This window comes from Hermetia illucens, chromosome 1 (genome assembly GCF_905115235.1).
Source record: "Hermetia illucens chromosome 1, iHerIll2.2.curated.20191125, whole genome shotgun sequence".
In the NCBI taxonomy this organism is placed as follows: domain Eukaryota; kingdom Metazoa; phylum Arthropoda; class Insecta; order Diptera; family Stratiomyidae; genus Hermetia; species Hermetia illucens.
The window spans coordinates 161,086,464-161,107,327 of NC_051849.1; the positions used below are offsets into that span (position 1 = coordinate 161,086,464).

A 20,864-nucleotide genomic window follows, 5' to 3' on the forward strand; every position below is an offset into this window, starting at 1 on the left:
GATGCGGTGTTCTCCCTGAACTGGAGTTCGAGTGAGTCCGCGAACGCTTCGGCCTTTCCCTCCTTGTAAAATTCAAGGCCATTGGGACCATGAATTGTAGGCATTTGCCTTCTCGAGCCTCTTTTAGAATATTTGCTGAGCCGCCAGAAGTTGTTGTTTCCCGACTCTCAGTTTTGGAGGAAGTATTCCCACTGTTCGTTCCTGAATCGGTCAATGTCATCTCTGATGACGTTAGTGAGTCGATTCGCTTCTCTTTTCAGATTGAGATCTCCTGTCATTCTTCCTCTTTTTCTGATGCGGTTTCTCTCCCTTATTCTTTCTTTAATATTTCTTGGGAGCCGGTAGTATTGTTGGTCGTTTGCTTCTGTCTCCGTTGAGCTCTCCTGTTTGGCTGAAGTTAGTTGGGCGGTTAGGTTTTGAATCTCTGTCTCTACCTGTTCCGATGTTCCCAGTTTTGTCGTTGTGGTGTATTGTCTTAGAATGTGGCGATAGGTGTCCCAGTTGGTGCTTTTGATCATTTTCGGCGGATTTTCAATATATATGTTGTATATTGAAAATAGCACCGGTTTATAGTCCGACGAGAGGTCGTCCAACACGTTGATTGTGATGTAGTTGTTGTAATTCTTTCTTAGAGCCACATCGATTATGGTGCCGGTCGTGCTGCGTCCATAATGTGTTGGTTCCTCTGGTGCGTGAATAGTTGCTCGGTTTCCGTTTAGGAAAGTGAGCAGTTCATTCCCCGCTTTGGTGTTTCGGGTTGCTCCCCAGTCTCGATGACGCGCGTTTAGATCCCCGGCGAGAAAAGTCGGTTTGTCCTCGTTGAGTAACAGTTGAACGTCCTCTGAAAAATTATCTGCTGATGGGCTGATATAATTTTTACATCAGCTGGTCCTGTCCTTGCCTCGATGACTGTAGCTTCCATTCCCGTGATGGGTAGTGTTTCCAGGCGGTGATGCTCGATGTTTCTCTTGATAAGGACTGCGGTTCTGCGGTGGATGAGTAGTATGTCTAGTTCTGCCTCGTAAAGGAATTCTTTCAATTCTCCCATTTTTCCTTTTACGGAATTTGCGTTCCACGAGATAATGTTAAGCTTAATGCTTACCATGCTGGTTCTTAGTTGGGTTGCCTAGAGGGATCTGCGAACTAAACGGGTTTTGTATCATTTTGGTCATCATTGACTCCATCATGTTTTGGATCTGTGCTTGCATGCTGCTCAGCACTTGATCCATTTGTACGGGCTTCGGGTTCGCTGTGGAAGAGGGAGTTTTTGGTGGTGTTGGGGTTTTTCCTGTCGGTTTGTTGATTAGTTGTGCTACCTGTGATAACTGTGGGGAAGGGTTAGATTTCGCCATCTGGGCGACGGTTTTCTCATATTTTTAGGATTTTTTGGACATTTGCCGTAGTTGGCTGGATGTTCCCCTTTGCAGTTGGTGCAGGTTGCCTTCTGCTCCTGCTTCCTCTCGCATTTTGAGAAATGATGCGATCCCTCGCATTTAACGCAATGTGCGTCGGCGAAACAGTTGTTCGCAGAGTGTCCAAACTGCTGGCAGTTATGGCACTGCGATTGCGAAGTCCTCGGTTTTTGGGACTCGATTTTCACAATCAGGTGGCAAATCGATTTCACATTGTATATGCCGGTTTCATTTTTCGGCATTAATACTTTTAATAGTCTGGAGGTTCCGTTCTTCATTTTTATGAAGAAACACTCGATTGGATGAAAGCCCTGATCCTCAAGGTCTTCTTTCACATCCTCGGGCACTATTCCCTCGAGCCCCCGGATTATAACGTCAATGTTCTTCGCTTCTGGGAGAAGATATGTGTGGAATTGAATTCCACTTTCCCTAAAAAATTTTGTGATCTTCCGGTGGTCGCTCGGCTGCTCTGGATTTATTCTCACTCCCAGGTGTATCCTCCTAGCGTGAAGGATATTAATTTTTGTTTTCCTCAATTCTTTCCCTATTGCTGGCCATTTTGATGGCTGCCTTAAAATTACGGGTACCGTACCCTTTTCAGTTTCTTTAGCCTTAGGACTTTCCTGTCCTGAGGGCTTTGATTTTTCCGGTGACTTCACTAGTACTTTTTTAAAAATGGGCGGAAGAGTCGGTGCTGGTTTCGATGGCGGCAGAGGTGGAAAGTCCACATCTTCCTCTTCCTCGGTGGCGGTGTTGTCCGTATTGTCGGTGGGCATCTCCTCTTCCGATGAGGAGTTACTCTCAGAGTCCGACACTTGTGGACTCTCGATACGTAATCGCTTCCCGTTTTCCTTTTTCTCACGGTTTTGCAGGTCTAGCGACTCCTGCAAACTCTTGATGAGGGCTGTCAGACCTTCGTTCTACTTCCGCTGCTCCTCTATCTCCTTTCTTGGGTTTGGTCCAGTAGTAATCGGACCTCTGGGGCTTTGTGGGCCCTCATCTCCATTACGATTTCTGCTTCCGTTGAAAAAACTCTTCAAAACAAAACTATTTTCTATTCACAAAAAAAACTTAACACTAATCACGCTTATCACTAAAAGGTACCTAAAAGATATCCACTCCTGTAAAAAGAAGATAATTTTGTAATTAAAAATTCTCAAAACTTTTACCACTCTGCTGCTGTCCAAAGACGTCTGCTGCGTTCGGCTGATCTCTCAAGAATCGGTTAAATTCGGCTGGTTTAATGTACAAATATATCTATCTGAATTAGACACTACCCGCAAACTTCATTAGCACGCATATACCTACATACACACATGTCTGTTTGGAGTAATTGATAGTCAAATACAAATGACCAAAGAACTAAAACAAAATAATTCTTTGCGACCCCCCCTCCCCCACATGGCCAGGTTTTATGAAAAAAAAATGTTGCACCCTCCATTTAAATGTAAACTTAACACAAAATGGTGCCACTTGCCGCATGTATAGGGAACAACAGATTACACGCTCTTCCTCGCGTTTCCAAATAAATCTGACAGACAGATAAGCACGTGTGTGTCCGATTGTATCTTTCCTGCACCTTGGAAGCGGCAGAAGCTGATGCTGCTGCCTAAAACTGGCAAACCTCGAGGCGAACCATCCTCCTATAGACCCATTTGTCTTCTAGACACTACACTATGAGTAAAATCTTGGAGCGGGTTATTTATAATAGATTACTCCCAATCGTCGAGAGCCAAGGGCTTGGTCGAAAATGCAATTCATGGAAAGGGTTGTACCATCAAATATTGTGTGGTGGTAACGCTGGATGTGAGGAATGCGTTCAACTCGGCCCATTGGAACCTTAGTCTCTGGCGCCGATTAGTGTTTCCACCTACCTCGCCGCTATTATCGATAGCGACTTACAAGAGCCGTCACTCTGGTATAATATCAATGATGGACCCAAGGAGTACGTTGTCTTCGCGGGTGTCCGACAGGGCTCTGTACTGGGCCTCTACTATGGAACATCATGTATAATGTTGTACTTAACCTTCCGATTCCGGAGGAGGAACGGTGGTGGGTTACCCTGACGATGTAGCACTTGTTGTGATCGCAAAGCATCTCGAGGATGCTGAGTTGTATTCAAACAAAGTAATCAGTGTTGTTAGGGCTTGTTAGACAGTGCTGGCACTCGCGGAGGAAAAGACGGAAGCGATCCTCATCACTAAGCGCCGCAAGAGAAATTACGATTCAACGCACGTATTCTTCCTTTGTCCTAGATTCGTGGAAGGACGGAGAAACCTGGAGGAAACTCTGGGTGAACTGCATTAGCAAGCATATACTATATACCTACATGCGCACATGTCTGTTTGGAGTAATTGATAGTTAAATACAAATGACCAAAAAACTAAAACAAAATAATTCTTCGCGACTCCATTCGTTGTGGTATTGACGAATTGATATGTGATGATGACGTCATACACGTTGTATAATGCACGAAATCCACAAAATGTGGCAAAGTGTCACCCCCTATAACTTCGTTAATAATAGTTGGATTTTCTTCAAACTTGACCAAATTGTGGATGATGTTATCCCTTGTACCCATGCTAAATTTATACTTCTGGGATGGACATAAGGGGGTTGCCGGGTAAATTTCCAAAATGTGGATATACTCTTATTAACTTTATTTGTGCAGATATCGGAACCGGATGTATTTTGAGGCCTAGATTTCTTAGAGATGCACTACTATGATTTTTTTTCAGTTTTTTTGATTGGATAGGTTCTGAGAACGAAATCTGTTACACTTTTTAATGGATATATTTTGAGCCCTCACTCACCTATGTTTCACCCGATATCAAATATGGAACCAGTTTCGGAAAGTACTAATTGAGCCCTTTCATTTGATATCCCACATGGGCAGATTTTATGAAAAAATACTTCGCACCCTCCATTCAAATGTATGGAGAGACCCCCCCACCCTTAAACTTAACACAAAATGGTGCCACGCATGTATAGGGAACAGCAGATTACACGCTCTTACCAATTTTCCTGACAATCGGCCCAGCCGTTTCCAAATAAATCGGGTGTGACAGACAGATAGACACGTGCGCGTCCGAGGATACCTTTCCTGCACCATGGAAGCTACAGAAGCTGATGCTGCTGCCTAACGCTGGCAAACCTCCAGGAGAACCATCCTCCTATAGACCCACTTTTCTTCTAGACACTATGGGGAAAATGTGGGAGCGCTTCCGAGAGTCGAGAGCCAAGGTGGCCTTCCAGATAGGCAGTATTGGTTCCGTAAAGCCATATCAACCATTGATGCTATCAAAATGGTTACTGGCTTGGCCGAAAATGCAATTCACGGAAGGGGTTGTACCAGCAAATATTGTGTGGTGGTGACACTGGATGCGAGGAATGCATTCAACACGGCCAATTGGTACCTTATACAAAAGTCAAAAGCTGATTGGTGTTCCCACCTACCTCGCCGCTATTATCGATAGCGACTTGCAAGAGCGGACACTCTGGTATAATACTGCTGATGGACCCAAGGAGTACATTGTCTCCGCGGGTGTCCGACAGGGCTCTGTACTGCGCCCACTACTGTGGAACATCATGTATAATGATGTACTTAACCTTCCGGTTCCGGAGGGGGCCACGGTGGTGGGTTAAGCCGACGATGTAGCACTGGTTGTGGTCGCAAAGCATCTTGAGGATGCTGAGTTGTATTCAAGCGGAGCAATCAGTGTTGTTAGGGCTTGGTTAGACAGTGCTGGACTGGCACTCGCGGAGGAAAAGACGAAGCGATCCTCATCACTAAGCGCCCAAAAAGAAAATATGCCTGCATTAGAATCGGGGATCGTATCATCACTTCCAAGCCGACCATCAAATACTTGGGAGTGATGATAGAGGGAAAACTCAATTTCAAGGAGCACATAGAGCATACTTGCGAAAAAGCATCTACCACGAGTACGCCTCTGGCAAGGATGATGTCGAACGTAGGAGGACCACAGCGTACTTGGAGGCTGTTCATAGCCAGGGTGGGGAGTTCTATCATGCTGTATGCAGTCCCAGTTTGGGGAAAAGCGCTGCATGTTTTAGGCAATGCACATAAACTGAGTACGGTTTATAGAAGAACAGCCTTAAGGGTATGTTCATTTATAACACCAGGTCCATCTTTCCCTTATCGCAGGTGAAAAAAGCCGAAAGGGAGAGATCTGTAAACAGATGGCAACAGAGATGGGACTAGTCAGAAAAGGGTCGTTGGACTTGCACGTTGGCCCCTTCCATCGAGGGGTGACTGGAGGGAAAGTATGGGGAGATCAATTATAATATCAACCAGTTACTCATCGGCCATGGAGGATACCTGAGAAACTTGGAGGAAACTCTAGGTAAAGTGCTATCACCGGCAAATTTTGTCCGGAGAATGGTAGCTTGCCAGGAAAACTGGGATGCGATCAATTCCATGATCGCAGTAATCCAGAAAAAAACTACAAAAAGCAGAAGAAGTGAGAAAGGCGCGGCTACGAACCCGGCGGGTAAACGGAAGGAGAACTAGCTTAATTTAGTTAACTCCTCCCCGTGATGTAGTACCTAAAGGTAGTTCCTTGGGGTTGGGGTAAGTCGGGGGTAGTTTTAGTGGATAAAAATCTCACACTCTGGCGTGTCCAGGACAGTCTTCTACCTCCTTCAAAAAAAGACAAACAGGCGTCGACTCGATTCTAATACGGTTTTGTGTTTACACTAAACATCGAAAAGCATGCTTAATATTATTTCTTCAAACTTATCGCAGCTGGAAGTCATACAAGTAGACACTTTATTAAGCGACGAGATAAGGCAATTGTAACTGAGTATGCAGAATTATTATTACAATCATAATCACGAGAGCTTGATTATGATTACAATCACGTAATTATAAATGCAGCTTCAATGTACAATGCAGATTTAAGATCGGCAAAGACCGCTCCACGTCGGCAAGGTTCGATCTGATGACAGATTTCAGCCGTATGACGGCACTTATCGTTTTCGGCTGTTACATTTGAATGGGATTAAGTAACATGAGTTCGTTTAGCAATCGGGATCTTCAATTCGGCTTCCATATTTATTTGTAATTTGTTTTACAAGTTCTTGAAACGTGGACAATTCGACAAGTCGACATAATTATGTTAACGGGTACTGCCCGCGGTGCTTCGAGCGCGGGCGGCGCAGGCAAACCAGTAACAAGACGCATTCGTTAATTGCATAAACGTGAATATTATTTGCAGTGATGCGAATTTGTCCGCGGAAAATCCACCTGCATGCATTTTCTATGTTAATTAAATTATCCAATTGATGCCGCCGCACGTGCACTTACCTGCGGCTTAAATTATTTTTTTATGAATGGAAGATTTAGAAATAATCCCATTCAAATGTAACAGCTGAAAACGAAAAGTGCCGCCATATTGCAAATGACGCAACAAAGCCTCGCTCACGCATCGCAAAAGTTCGATTTTCCTAAATTTTCTGCGTGCCGCATTGCGCATCGAATTTATTGCATATTGTCTCATACAAGTCCGTGTAATGAACTTCATTTGATAGCTCTCTCACTGCGGACGGACAGTCACTCTGCTGTTGCGTTTGGGCCTATAATCGCATGGCGGCCGCATCAAAATAAATCCGCCAGTTCCAATATCGCCTAAGTGTATGCAAAATGATTGCTTACATTCGTTCTATTGTAATTACGTAAATTATATACTACGTGTAGCTCAACTACATGCCTACAGCTGTGCGACGTGTGGCGCTCGCGAGCCTCGTAAAGCCCACTACCACGAACGCGGCGAATGACGTTTCATTTGCTTGTCAAAGTTTAACTGTCAAAACGGAATTTCTAGGTGGTAATTATTTAAGACATATTTTATGTAATTGGATAAAATGTGATTTAATAGATGATTCTCTTTGCTTCTCAGCTTTTAGGAAGTAGCTAATGCCTTTGATTAAATCACCACCTGCCGCCCTTCATTTTCATAACAATTTTCATTCTTAAAAGTTGTCAGCACTGTCGCGCATTGCAAATCCGCTAGAGGGCTCCCATATGATTTTACTCAGGAGAGATTAAATGTAATGGCGTTAAGTGGACGTGTTTTCCGTCGCGAGGTTGATAACTAGTTTCCGTGCAGTCGAGTGCAGTTGTGTCGAAATTCGAGAAACGTGTCGCGAACGCACAAAACTCTGCTCCAAGTAGTGCTCTAAAACGTTTCTATAGCCACATTGGCAAAAAATTGGAAAATCTGACAATTGGAGGTTTTCAATTCAGAGAGGCGAGTTCAGAAGCGAGCAGCTCGGGCAATCATGGCGGAAGAAGATTGGGACGACGTAGAGGCCATGTTGGAGGCGCCGTACAGAAAAGACGTAAGTGAACATGTTGTGTTTAAGCCGTTGGTAACCACCCCGGAATTGAGGATAAAGCGCCCGGATTTTCGGCCCGCTGTAGAAATTTCTAGTGTTTCGCGCAATGCGAGCGGAGGCGTAGTGGATCCAAGTGTTTTTCCTCCAATTCCACAATATCCACGCACATATCGTGTGTGCTGGGTTTCTTGTAGTTTTTAAGGAAATTGATTTTTAGTCAAAACGGCACTCATTTATCCCGTTTTACATTTATAGACAAATTGTTGATAATCGAGCAACAACGCCGTCCGACAAGCAGAGGTACTTAGAAAACAAACCAAAAAAAAACAAAAACGATTAAAATTCGCAAATGAAAATCAACAATTATTTATAATTTTGCTATTCTAAGACTTGGTACAGTTGAAGGTTGTTCTTATCACAAACAAAAATTGTTTCGCTTCTAGGCACTCACACTGATCTGCGAAAATGGTCTAGGGAAAATGTCTGCAGGCGCTAGAAAGGTCTCCCGAGATGCCTTGCAAACGAAAGCCCAACAGAGATTTGTTGTTTTGGGGTGCGTTTGTTCGTGCTTCTCCTCACACACGTAACGTTAGGAAAAATACTTTTAAGAGTCTGCTCTGCGGGGTTGCAGTGGGCCTTGTTAGCTGTTTGGGAGCTTGCTTCTGGCGGGGAAGACGGCGGACGCTGTGGTGGTTGTGGAAAGAAGCCTGCAAAAGAGTCGTTTCTTATATGGAAGGATAGAAATCCAAGCGGAGCAGCTCAGGGTTAGTAACATGCACTGACCTGAAGCTGCTTCAGTTTTTTTTAAGGAAAAATTATTTAAAGCGAATCATAATTCACCAACATGTTGAATGCACGACTTTTGCCCGCTGCCTCCACGACCACCACGAATCGACTTCCCAGGCTAAAAGTTACTTTCAGGCAACTCGGCAAGTCCACAGCAAACGGAGCAGAGACGACCTCTTAGTTTTGGTTTATTTTATTCTTTCATTTAAATTATGATTTTTAGTTTGTTGTTTAGAACTGATTTGAAGGAACCTTTAAAAACTTTGTCCCTTTTGTACCTCACTCAGGTTCACGTTCTTCCGTCGCAATCTGTGCGCAATGTGTGAAGACTCCCGGCACATATCGTCCGTCTACTTGCCACCATCATCTCATAGAGAACCAGAAATGGCTTTTCTCAAAATGAGGGGCAGCTACTAGAGCTTAACCTGCACTAACTAATGATCACTTTCTTTTCATGTTACTCTAGATTGTGTCCCGGTTCAGAGTGATGGGTCGTGGGGCTCTCCACGAGGGTCAAGTGCATTGCACTGGCTACGTCTTGTTATCTCGTTCCCCGTAGTCATCGATTAACAAACGAATGTACGAGACTCACTGAATAATGTATTTTAAAAATATGAAACTTGCATTGAGCACAGCAATGTAAAACTCGTTTATTTTTTGCAGAAGTCACTTCGGGGTTGTGTCTATGTGTGTATGAAAAATTGGAGGAATTGTACGTTCAGTCGCTAGAGAAACGACTCTCGATCGTTTGGTCGTCAGCTTAAATGCCCCAAAAATGTAAAGACATCAAGAAAGCGTAGTTATTTGAAATCAAAAGTGGATTTTCTTTTTTGACGATCATATGGCCGTATTCTGTTCAGGGCTCGCGATGATAATTCTATAATTGTAGGGGGCTCGTGCTCGCGTGTCATCGTCCAAAGTACATGGACCGTGGAGTCAGCGGATTTATCTGGAACATCAATTACGACTCCACGTTCGCTAGGTTTCAATAGAATAAATGACATGCTAAGTGATTACGCCAACACTGAATGCATTTACTCGAATTATGACGAGTCATTGGGAGCGATAACTCGTACAGTAAATGTGTGAGGAAAATGAAGCCATGCGTGGCAAACGATAGCAACCAATATCAACGAAACTGAAAACAAACAGAGACGAGGTTACATACAAGGTAGCAATCGTGGAATTTTATCATTTGCAGAGATAACAGCTCACTGTAGACTTGTGAAAAAATGGAATTGCTTGGTCAGTGCACGAAAGAAGAAAAATGGAAGTCACTAACCTCCATGATCTGCTCGTCTCGACAGTGGTTGTGTGACAAGTTTAGAAAGAGTAACGTCATCACGAATTCAGATTGCTATTCATATTACAAAAACCAACTTAGACCTAATTCGAACTCCTCACAAGTACCACTGGATTGCCCTCTCCCAATCCACCTCCCCCCTTCCAACAAAGAAAGATTTGCGATCGCGGTGTTTTTCAATTTCAGGAGATCATGGATAACAGAATAAAATGCTCAACTGTTTCGTCTGGTACTGCAAGCGAGAGAAGTCAATAACATTTGAAATTTCAATGTTTGAGGGAGTGCTAATTAATGCGTTAAGAAAATTACAGTCATATTTGCGACATCATTAGTCAGGTCCTTTGATGATGGAGCAGTGAACGAATAGTATCAAGTCATTCTGAAATACCAGCGCATGTTAAGATTTTTGTGGGGTTTAGGTAGCGGTTGCCTATGGATAACGCAGTATTTATCACTTTAAACGCCATATATATCAATTTGATACATACTTGGATCATCAAGGACCAATTATACTAGATTGACATGTGCGTTGTGATGCATGGCTTGGTTTTGACAAAGACGTTTGAACACTTACCGGGAATGGAGAGAACTGCAGAAAGGACCGCAAAAAACAGTGTTCCTGGGGATGGAAGAATAATATTTCATATGCGGACTATTGCATTTGCCAATCACAGTTACACATATACACAAATAGAGAGATGCTGGGATCGGATAAGGAAATATCCAAAAGTATCATATTTTAGGCACCAGTTGTTTCCTGTTGAAGGCACCAATTGGTTCTTGGAATACGATATTTGCGATCTAAGACAGCATTTAGACAACAATTATACTTCCGTTAAATCTCGAAAGAATAAGCTAGTGGCGACGATTGAACCTACTCTCAGTATTCCAAAGCAGGTTTAATGTCTACATATTAGACATCCGATTAGAGTAAATGACCCCCAGGTGAAGGCGAGAAGTACGCACAGTTATTGAGGAGGGATAGGTCGCTCTTATATGAAAAATAATTTGTATTAAATTAAAGCAGGCCCTTGTACTTCGTACATCCCAGCGTGGAATTATACAGAATCGATTTATAAATTGGCTAGTGTGGATTGAAAAGAAGAGACAAATTCCTAATTTGACAAAAATCGCCTTAAATTTCAGACTTGCGGTTTTAGACTTTAACTGTTTAAAATGAAAGACTAGCGGACAAATTGGCAACGAGTCCTTATCAACCTATGGATCAAGAACTAATTGACTAATACTCTACAGAGAAGTCAAAAGGAACAGTTTATTTTCCCCCCTTTAGGTTAGGTTTTGATTTGGGTAGGGAAGTTTATTTTTAAATATCCCATAGTTGAAGGCGAGATGCTGCTAAAGAGTGGGGCTCCAATTCTAGCCCATTTCCAAATGTTTTCAACACTTAAAATATTAGGTAATTTAAGATGGGGAAGGGTCGCTCTATACATCCAAATGTAGATATTTAAATTTTTTGACCCTCGTTTGTCTGTCTTTGACAACACCAAAAATTTACCCGGAAGCAATGTTGCAAAATTTTTGCATGGACCGCTTCGAAATGTGCTCATATTATTTAATATGCTATGCTTACATAAGAAGTGAAAATTAAATTCGTGCAATGTAAACTGCGTTCACGCTTGTGTAACATTTACACTGTGTTATACAAACAACCTTCTAACGTAATTGCTTTTAAAAAACGAACGTCGCAATAGATTTGGTTGATCATCGATCTCTTGATTTCGTTCTCCTGTTTGGTCATAGATGTTTGCGTTCGTCTTCCTGTTGTCTCGCTATAATAGGCTCACGACTTCCACAGTATTAAGCCTTTGGGTCTGAAGGCCTAGAAATGAAGGTTTATCCTTGTTTACTCACATCTTTTATTCTCGGAAGCTATCCACTCGAAAAATCTCAATTGAGTTCATCCCAGAAGTATAAAGTGCACTAATATAGATTAAAATATATAACATTATACTGGAAAGTTTGGTGGAAGTCCTATTATTTTTAACAAAATTTAGTATGTCTAATTTGCCCCTCTTGCATAAATGTACTACACTTTAACATGTACATATTAAATATAGGGTGCTATCATTACATTAAATTGATAAGTCTAACTGAATACATGCATAATGATGCATACTATGAGCTTCGATAAAAGGAACAACCGAGCTCACGAAAATAAGGCCTGGATTAATTTTTGGTGTCAGAAATGAATGAAAAGTGCCACGAATTGACTGCCGATCATTTGTTTTATTGGGCACAAGCCTTTCAAGTAATTTTCTTTATTGAATTGACTTCACTCACCAATCGTTAGAGAGTACCGTGGCAACATACTCGAAGACTCGTTTCAGTCTCGAGTCTACAAGAAATTCATCTGGTGGTCCTTGTCATAAAGTCTCACCGGAAGAAACCTGTTACCACGGGAGTCGGAATAAGTCTCCAGTTGTCTAGAAGGAATAGAAGTCTTGAGTGGACATTATTTCAATTAGTTTCTTGTTAATGAGTGCAGTGGTTGGGCGCCAGCCTCTCGCTCTCATTATACCAAGTCCCAGTTGTCATGGTTGTTTTTATTTCTGCTTTCGCGCTGCTGTACGCTTACTAGTTGCACAACATTAGGTGTTTGACTCACCGTGGCCTTATTCCTGGCATTCACAGAAGAGTTTTGATTGTGGGCTATAAATTCAATCCGTGTTGCAAAAGGGATAGATTTATACTTACACACAGCCCCTCATATTAAATGCCATTGACCTTCATTGCACACCAATGAAAAGAATGAATCTCTTCACTGGTCCAGTACAAGAAATATAAAAACATCTGTGAAAGCTTCGTAGAACTCTGGCATAAGTGCAGTCATTTTTTTTTATTAGATGATTGAAATATTCGAAATAATTAAGACTTGCCTTTGTTGTCGCTAGTAATATTTATTAACCTTGCAAATAGCGATATTCCGCGGACTTGTAGCACTGATGAATAGAAGAAGTGGTCACCGAAATATCGTTACTTGCAAGGTTAATAAATATTACTAGCGAAAGCAAAAGCAAGTCTTAATTACTTCAAATAATTTAATCACTAAAAACACCGCGAGGTAGAAATATTCGTTTGAGAACGGGGATTTTTCGTTTTTGGAAAAATACATCAGTAGCAGGTTGGTGGTGGTTAAACTCTTCAACGCCAGAATGTAAAGGGAAGCATTTGCTATTGAGGAATACTGAGCCTCGTTTCAAGTATGACCCGCAATATTTCTGCAGCGAAACTCACTTTGAACTATAACTTAAAGCGCTGGAAGCTGTTATAATTACTTAACAAACATACATGTTATAATTGCATAACAAAGGGTACAATACATGCGACTTGACGAATGGATGCTGTCGCTCTCCTAAGAGAAAGGAAGAAATTTAACATCACTTCTGGGTTTAGGGTTCGTTTGCATGATGGCATCCTCCATATCAGTAGAGTTGTTGCATTCAAATGCCTCAATTTGAAATAAATAGAAAATTTTCGAGAATGTCGCTCTGCTTTGGACATAACTATGGTCTGTACCTCTTGTGTCATCGTCACAAGCATGTCAATGACTAACCACTAGTGGCAAAGTATTTAGAAGCGAGGATGTTATCGTATAAATTGTTTCACTCCGAAAAAATTAAGGTTGACTTGGAAATGTGATTAGCTTCCCTATGAATTTAGCATATAGTTTTCCAGTAACTGGGTTTCGTTGGATGGACTATAATTTTTAAAATTCCTATAAAAAGAATGACTTGAACGATGGCTTATATGCAAAAATTGCTTGAAGAGTAAGGTTCTGGTGCCAAACAAGTTGAATACAGTTTTCAGAATTCTTATTGAATGAGGGAGGTAAATTTTTTTTTACGGTTTTATGCAAAACTGAATCCTTATTTGTAATTGTCTGTCTGCCAGACCCAATTTACTTGGAAACGGCAAAATCAATTGTCACCAAATTTTGGTAAGAACGTGTGATCTGTGAATCTCTTCACATACGAAGAGGCGGGCATCATTTTGCACTGGGTTTAAGGGGGGCTTCCCATACATGTGAAAGGGGGGTGTAATTTCTTTCTTTTCTTTAATCGTGTGCGATATCAAATGAAACCGCTCAGTTAGTACTTTCAAAAGCTGATGACGTTTTTGACATGGCTGAAACATAGGGTAGTGAGGGCTCAAAGTGTGTGCCCCAAAAACTGCAACAAATCTCGTTTTCAGAAATCACAATTCTGCATCCATATGAAATCTGGGCCTCAATATATCCCATTCCGATATCTGCTTAAATAAAGTTAATAATAATATATTACCATATTTTAGAAATTTACTCAGAACCCCCTATAAGTTCATCCTAGAACTAGGGTATAACCCTAGTAATAACATAATGGATAATTTTGGAAAGGTTGAAAAAAGTCCAACTATTATTAAAGAAGTTATAGAAGATCAAAATTGTGTAACTCACGTGAATTTATCGCACTCTAAGACATGTATGGCGTTGTCATATAAAGTGAAGTCGTATGAACGAAATATATATGTATATCAAGGAATAATAATAATAATCGTTGGCGCAACAATCCATGTTGGATCAGGGCCTTGAAGTGTGTTAGAGCACTTCATTCAAGACCGTAACGGTACACTAGGAGGTAATGTGGTCAGCATTGCGCTCAAGGAATATTTTGAATTAAAGGTATACGCGAATGGGAAAACGTGAACAGGGAATTTCTCACAAAAGATGAGCGCAGAATCCTTATGCCCGAAGCCTCCAGCTTTCGGTATTTCGACTTATTTATATGAAGTAATTCACATGCACTTTCTATTCATTAAGTGAGATAAGACTAGACAAGCTGGCTGGGGTTCCCGCTTTATGATTCCATAAGAAAAACAAAAGTTTTTCATGCCGAAGCTTTCCCCTTTATGAAAACCATAATATCCCAATCGAAATAAACTATTACGACTTTTAGTTAAGTATTTCAGTTGTTTGAAGGATTCTATCTGTGAACTGAAGACAGGACGATCGTATGGTTAGCGATAAAGCAGATGCATTCGCACATTTGTAAAGTATCCACTCTCCTTTCACATTTCAATTGTTCTGATTAAAGAAAGTGATCTGTACGCAAACATAGCTCCTAGACGGAAAGTCATAAAAATTTAAAGCTGCTAATTGCTACGCATACATCTAATGATGTGTTTGGTATGATGAATAGTGAAATCACTTTCTATTTAGTTAAAAGTTTTCAACGCACTCCATGTTTCGTTCATTAGCAGGTTCAGTATGTTTCAGTCGCAGTCTGGTATTGTCCCGCTAATTATAAAGAAACAGGAAAATCTGTATAAAGGTGGTATAGCGCGTCAACAACACCTTCACATTTGCTGTTGGTTTCTGGCAATAAACTTCAGCCACCAATCCAGACAAAAGCTGAAAAACTTCGACTCCCCCAAAACTTTCGGAGATAACTGCACTCCTTCACTGCTGCGCACTATATAGCTACCAACTAATCCAAGGATAGTGAGTTTAATCGCACAGTATACAGGTAGTCCACAATGAAATTGCTGAACTTCACCATTTTTGCCATCTGATCAATACGTCCACGAGTACTTGGTCCTTAATACTACAAAGAACAAACATTAGAATGAGATTTTTGATAATAACCAAAAACTAGGGAAACAACCCTTGGATTCGGAACCGAATCGAATATTATCTTTGCTCTGACTTGCTTTGACTCTTATTTACTTCCCAAGGATGTACCTCTGAATATCGCTTGTTAATCCTTGACCGAATGGTCCACCCGTTTGAAGTCGGTACTTTGGGTGAAGTACTAATTGGCACATTTAGGCTTTATCTCGCCTTCGCGCTTTATTCAACACTGGAAAATCAACATCTTTGTAGACGGCATAATTTTCTTTATGAAATTCCCCTGTCTCCCCCTTTTTCTTGTATCACTCGCTTTAAAAATCCTCTCCATACTGTGCAATATTACTTATAACTTGGGTGAAAATCTTTTATAATATCACACCACGAAAGGTATTAGGCAACCCCACTGTGTTATCCAAGACAATATAGAATCAGAATACGGCCATAAAGATCGATTCAAAAATAAAAAAAAGATAGTACAAAACAATGAAATTTGATGATGAACAAACAAAATGATAAAATGGTTAAAATTTTCTCACGGGTAAAAATATCTTTTGCAGAATTTCGTTAATACTCAAATTTGCTATGCTCGTGTGTGATCCTAGTGGTCGTTATCTATTTTGGCTGGATCAGTCCGGTAAGTTTGGATGCATCCAATAAAAGCAATGCTCGAAGCGAAAAAATATGTACAAAATACAAATTAACATCTTTTCATTTAACAAGAAAGAGACAATATTGGCATTTTTCGGAATGCGATATTGTTGATTTCTTCGTATAACTTTACTCTTCCAAACAAAATTTAGTTTTGTATAAGAAAATGAATAAGAAGTTGTTAAAAAAAATGAAAAACATTCAAATTTCAAATTACTTCTTCCTATTACCCACTTTTTCTCAAACTGAACCTAATTTTCAGATCCCACAATGTTGTGTGTGCAATCATCATGTGCAGGAATAGACCATATATATAAACTATATATAAACCGAGCAAATATCTAAATTGAGTGCAAAACAATGTTTCCACACGACCTTTCGAATTATAGATGCTTTTGCTATTGATAGAGAGTGTGTTTCTTGAGACAAAACCAAAAATACCAACCAAATTCTAAAATGGGACTACTACATAATGATTGATTTCGTCTTACTATTAAGCTCCAATAATTTAAAAAGATTACTAATTTATTCGATTTGCTTTATTCCTGCTTTGTATTGGCGTGTGCTCCTCTATACGTCACAAATACGCACAATTTTTGCAATTTTCTGTGACTTAACAGACTGATGGCGATAAATCATCCCCAGGACAACATAATCACGAGTCGAGATCTAAGGAGAATGGGCGAAAGCAATATTCAAGGTGAGTTGGAGTTGATTCTTGTTATTAAGGGCGTATTCAATATTTGTCATTTGTTTAGAAGTCGATCGAAAGAGCGATCCGCATCCAGAGATCGTGGGAAGGAAAATGATTATTATCGCAACGATCGTGCAAAAGCACATGGACCATCTAGGGATCGTGATCGTGAACGAGTCGAGCGCGAACAAGGACGATATCGCGAAAAAGATCCTCGAAAATCGAGAGATGGTGACCGTGGTGATCGCGCTGATCGTGGCGAGCGTGAACATGATCGGGAGCGTGAGCGAGATCGCGAACGTGATCGACGTCGAAGCAAGTCGCGTGATCGAAGACGTAGTCGGTCGCGAGACAAACGACGCAGTCGGTCACGAGACAAGCGTCGCAGTCGTTCACGAGACAGACGTAGAAGTCCGCCGCGTGACAGGAGGCGCAGCCGATCGAAGGAGCGTCGAGAGAGGTCGGTAGAACGGAAACGAGAGAAGGTTCGCGAGCCTAAACGCAGCCGATCTAGAGATAGAAGGTAAGATATACGAATTCCTGCAATGTAGTTAATATTTAACTAATTATATGACTATATATTTTCCAGACGTCGCAGCCCTTCGCCGCGCCCATTCAGACGGGGCCGAACACCACCAAATGGTTTGGGAGATCGATCTCCACCAGAAGACTTAAGCCCGGAGGAGCGTGACGCTCGAACGGTATTCTGTATGCAGCTTTCACAAAGGATACGGGCTAGAGATCTTGAAGAGTTCTTCTCTAGTGTGGGCAAGGTGCGGGATGTTAGGCTCATCACTTGTAACAAGACAAAACGATTCAAGGGAATCGCATATATTGAATTCAAAGACCCCGAATCGGTAGCATTAGTAAGTCAACATGGCCAGCATTTTCCTCAAAACATTTACTAAATGCTTTTCTACTTTTCTATAGGCTTTAGGACTGTCCGGTCAAAGACTTCTGGGAATTCCAATTTCAGTCCAGCATACACAGGCAGAGAAAAATCGAATGGCCAATAGCGTCCCCACATTCACACCAAAAAATCACACTGGCCCTATGCGTTTGTACGTTGGCTCATTGCATTTTAATATTACTGAAGATATGCTACGTGGAATATTTGAGCCTTTCGGAAAGATAGACAACATCCAGTTGATTATGGACCAGGAAACAGGACGATCGAAAGGCTATGGGTTTATAACGGTAAGATATTCTTTTTCCACTGGTTAGAAGAGTTTTTTAATTCTGAAATTGGTTTTTGTTTTCAGTACCACAATGCAGATGATGCGAAAAAAGCGCTTGAACAGCTCAATGGCTTCGAACTCGCTGGCCGTCCAATGAAAGTAGGCAACGTGACGGAGCGGCTTGATATGAATACGACGTCGTTGGATACAGACGAAATGGATCGTAGTGGAATTGATCTAGGAGCGACGGGACGACTGCAGTTGATGTTTAAACTTGCTGAAGGTGCTGGGTTGGCTGTGCCGCAAGCAGCGGCCAATGCTCTCCTCGCAACTGCACCTCAACCTGCTCCAGTTCAACAACCACAGCCAGCTCCAACTATTGCCACACAATGTTTCATGCTCTCAAATATGTTCGACCCTGCAACCGAGTCCAATCCCAACTGGGACACTGAAATCGAAGATGATGTGATTGATGAATGTAAAAAGCACGGGGGCATTCTCCACGTGTATGTAGACAAAGAATCACAAGGAAATGTGTATGTGAAATGTCCTAGTATTGCGACGGCCGTTCTGGCAGTGAATGCTCTGCATGGACGATGGTTCGCTGGTCGAGTCATCACAGCTGCTTATGTTCCGTTGGTCAATTATCATACACTGTTCCCCGATGCAGCGACAGCTACCAGTTTGTTAAATACAACGAGGAAATAGTTATATTCTGGGAAGTAGAGGTGGAGGGGAATCGTCGATTTCGCGGTGACTTCATTTCATCTTGTACGTCCAACTGGGGATGATTCCTGTCTTTCTTTTGTTATATAAAACTTTAATATAGATTTCTCGCACTTTACTAGTTTTTAAAAAACTGTGGTTCTAAATTGTGCATCACGCGAGGACTAAAATAATGAATACACATATGATGTATAACTCACACACGGACTGATTACTCTCACTGCGTTCTCAAGCACTGGAAGATTCCTATAAAATTTTAAGGCTGTCGTGAATCATAGTTCATCAATAGTTGTCGTTCAATACATGTTTTAGGGGAAACGCAGATAAATCCATGGAAAAACAATAGAGCATTCGCGCCATCGAAGCAATTCAGTTCAGTGAGTGTAACTTATGAAGGAACTCTTTGAGTTTAGCCCCAACATTTATGTAAACATTCAAACAGAATTAATATATATACATACATATATTGTAGAATGGATATAGCCGTTTTTTAAAAATTAATCTAATTAGACTTAAGCTATTGTGTATAACTTTTTTCACATCATTTCTTTCAGTTTATACGGAATTGTTAGTTTACAAAATCTATTCATTTTTCGTCTAACAAAAAATTGAGTTTTTAAAATCGGGGATTTTTTTGTTAGAAGAGGACGTTTTATGTAGTGATTATATACTTTAATCTTTAATAAAAATTGAAGTTAATAAACATGTATAATATTTACTTGTTCAGATGCAGGACGAAGGCACTTTTTCATGAGGTACAAAGGAATGAGGTATGGCCAGAAATTCTTCCAATAACAGGTTTTTTGGTGGACGTGTATACGCACTAAGGGTTAGACTTCCGTAACGGAAAGCCGTCGGATTACCAATTAAATACCTCTTTTTGACACATTACCTTGGCCTTGCCTTCCCTTAGCGAGTCAGTAAGTCAGGGAATTCTTTTCACCAAAGGGAGGGCAGGTGAGTAAGGGAATTGTTAGTGCAAAGAACCATCTGCCATATAGTTCCACACCGGTCAAGCCCTTATGTTTTTCGCAACAAGAACCTGCGTGACAACATCCGGTGTGGGTCTTTCTGCTTCAAAGCCGAACTGTCTTAAAGATAATTCCGCGGCAGCACATATTGCTTCGGCGAGTCTACTCCTCATGAGCCTTTCGAGCATCTTGACGCTTTCCAGCCACAAAGAAAATTGCCTCCTCCAAGTAAGAGTTGAATGCGCCGAACAGCAAGTTCCGCGATGGTGAGACATCAGCTTGCGCACTTTTGTCAAGATATCCTCGGGTTCTGGTGCCATTGTTTCTAGTGATCAATATATAACCGAATCACGGTTCCCTGTCGACCAGCTCGTGCCCACCAGGAAGTTTTCTTTTTGTTTACCACGGTGCGGAGTTTCCTTTTAGTTGATCCGTACCTTGTGATTGGGGCTCGTACCACCTCCCAGTTATGTATACGTTGTGCCAAACGGCGAAACTAGCGACATTCTTTCTGCAGTATAGTGTGTCCTCCAGAGCATAGAAGCCCCGTAGGCTGTCGTTACTATAGCTGAATTTATGGCAGTGTCGGTTATAGCGCTACCACCTCCCGAAGTGTCCTCTAGCGCGGCTTTGCCTTCTCTAAGGGCTACGACGAATTTCGCAATTTTCACCTTTCCACGCACAGAGAGTGCCAGGCTGATCAAGAGATAGCGTCAACCGCTTCGAACACAATGTATTGATAGTCATTCATCGGAAAGTCTTCCAGAACTCGCAACTCGTCTACTAATTCGGAAGCGAAAGTCGAGAATACTTCGCTTGCAACCTTGGCGCTGGAACGTTATCGTGGATCCATTGTTTAAAACTACGAGTCCTGTACCAGGATCTGTTTCCTCTGGAGTCTGGGTTAAGCCATGGCTCTTATATGTTATTATAATACATAGTCGTTGAAAAATATTATCCCTAAACACCAAATCTGAATAAGTCGGGCGCCATCCCGAACCCAGCGACAGCTGTTTTTAATAAGTCGGGGCGTCATATGGCTGGGTCTTTGATCCTGTACTTTTCGCTGATTAGCACTATATCTGCCTTGACCTCGGCAGCAAACTGCATCAACAGCGCAAGCATTGAAAAAAGTTACAACCCGCAAAGCTATTCTGCTTTTG

The 20,864-nt window shown here is 41.5% G+C and overlaps 1 protein-coding gene across 4 annotated transcripts; it reads left to right on the forward strand.

Annotated features, from left to right (window-relative positions):
* Positions 1–7,458: 7,458 nt before the first annotated feature.
* On the forward strand, positions 7,459–19,357 carry LOC119646315 (RNA-binding protein 39). 4 transcript variants are annotated; one of them, XR_005248721.1, is made up of 7 exons: positions 7,459–7,772; positions 16,753–16,832; positions 16,891–17,349; positions 17,416–17,692; positions 17,757–18,023; positions 18,089–18,775; positions 18,853–19,357. XR_005248721.1 is itself a non-coding variant. In XM_038046736.1 (7 exons), exons 2-7 carry the CDS (start codon positions 7,713–7,715, stop codon positions 18,710–18,712), a joined length of 1,767 nt encoding a protein of 588 aa, XP_037902664.1. In that variant the 5' UTR covers positions 7,465–7,616; positions 7,678–7,712; the 3' UTR covers positions 18,713–19,357. The 4 variants fall into 4 exon arrangements, 3 of the variants coding, with proteins under 3 accessions (XP_037902663.1, XP_037902665.1, XP_037902664.1); XM_038046736.1 differs by having other exon boundaries at positions 7,465–7,616; positions 7,678–7,772; positions 18,089–19,357; XM_038046735.1 differs by having other exon boundaries at positions 18,089–19,357.
* Positions 19,358–20,864: the final 1,507 nt, after the last annotated feature.

Excerpts from the sequence above, each read along its gene's own strand:
- LOC119646315 (XM_038046735.1), top strand. The coding sequence starts at position 7,713 with ATGGCGGAAGAAGATTGGGACGACGTAGAGGCCATGTTGGAGGCGCCG. Across the intron at positions 7,773-16,752 it reads AGGCGCCGTACAGAAAAGAC|ACTGATGGCGATAAATCATC; the intron begins GTAAGTGAACAT and ends GTGACTTAACAG. Across the intron at positions 18,024-18,088 it reads AAGGCTATGGGTTTATAACG|TACCACAATGCAGATGATGC; the intron begins GTAAGATATTCT and ends TTTTGTTTTCAG.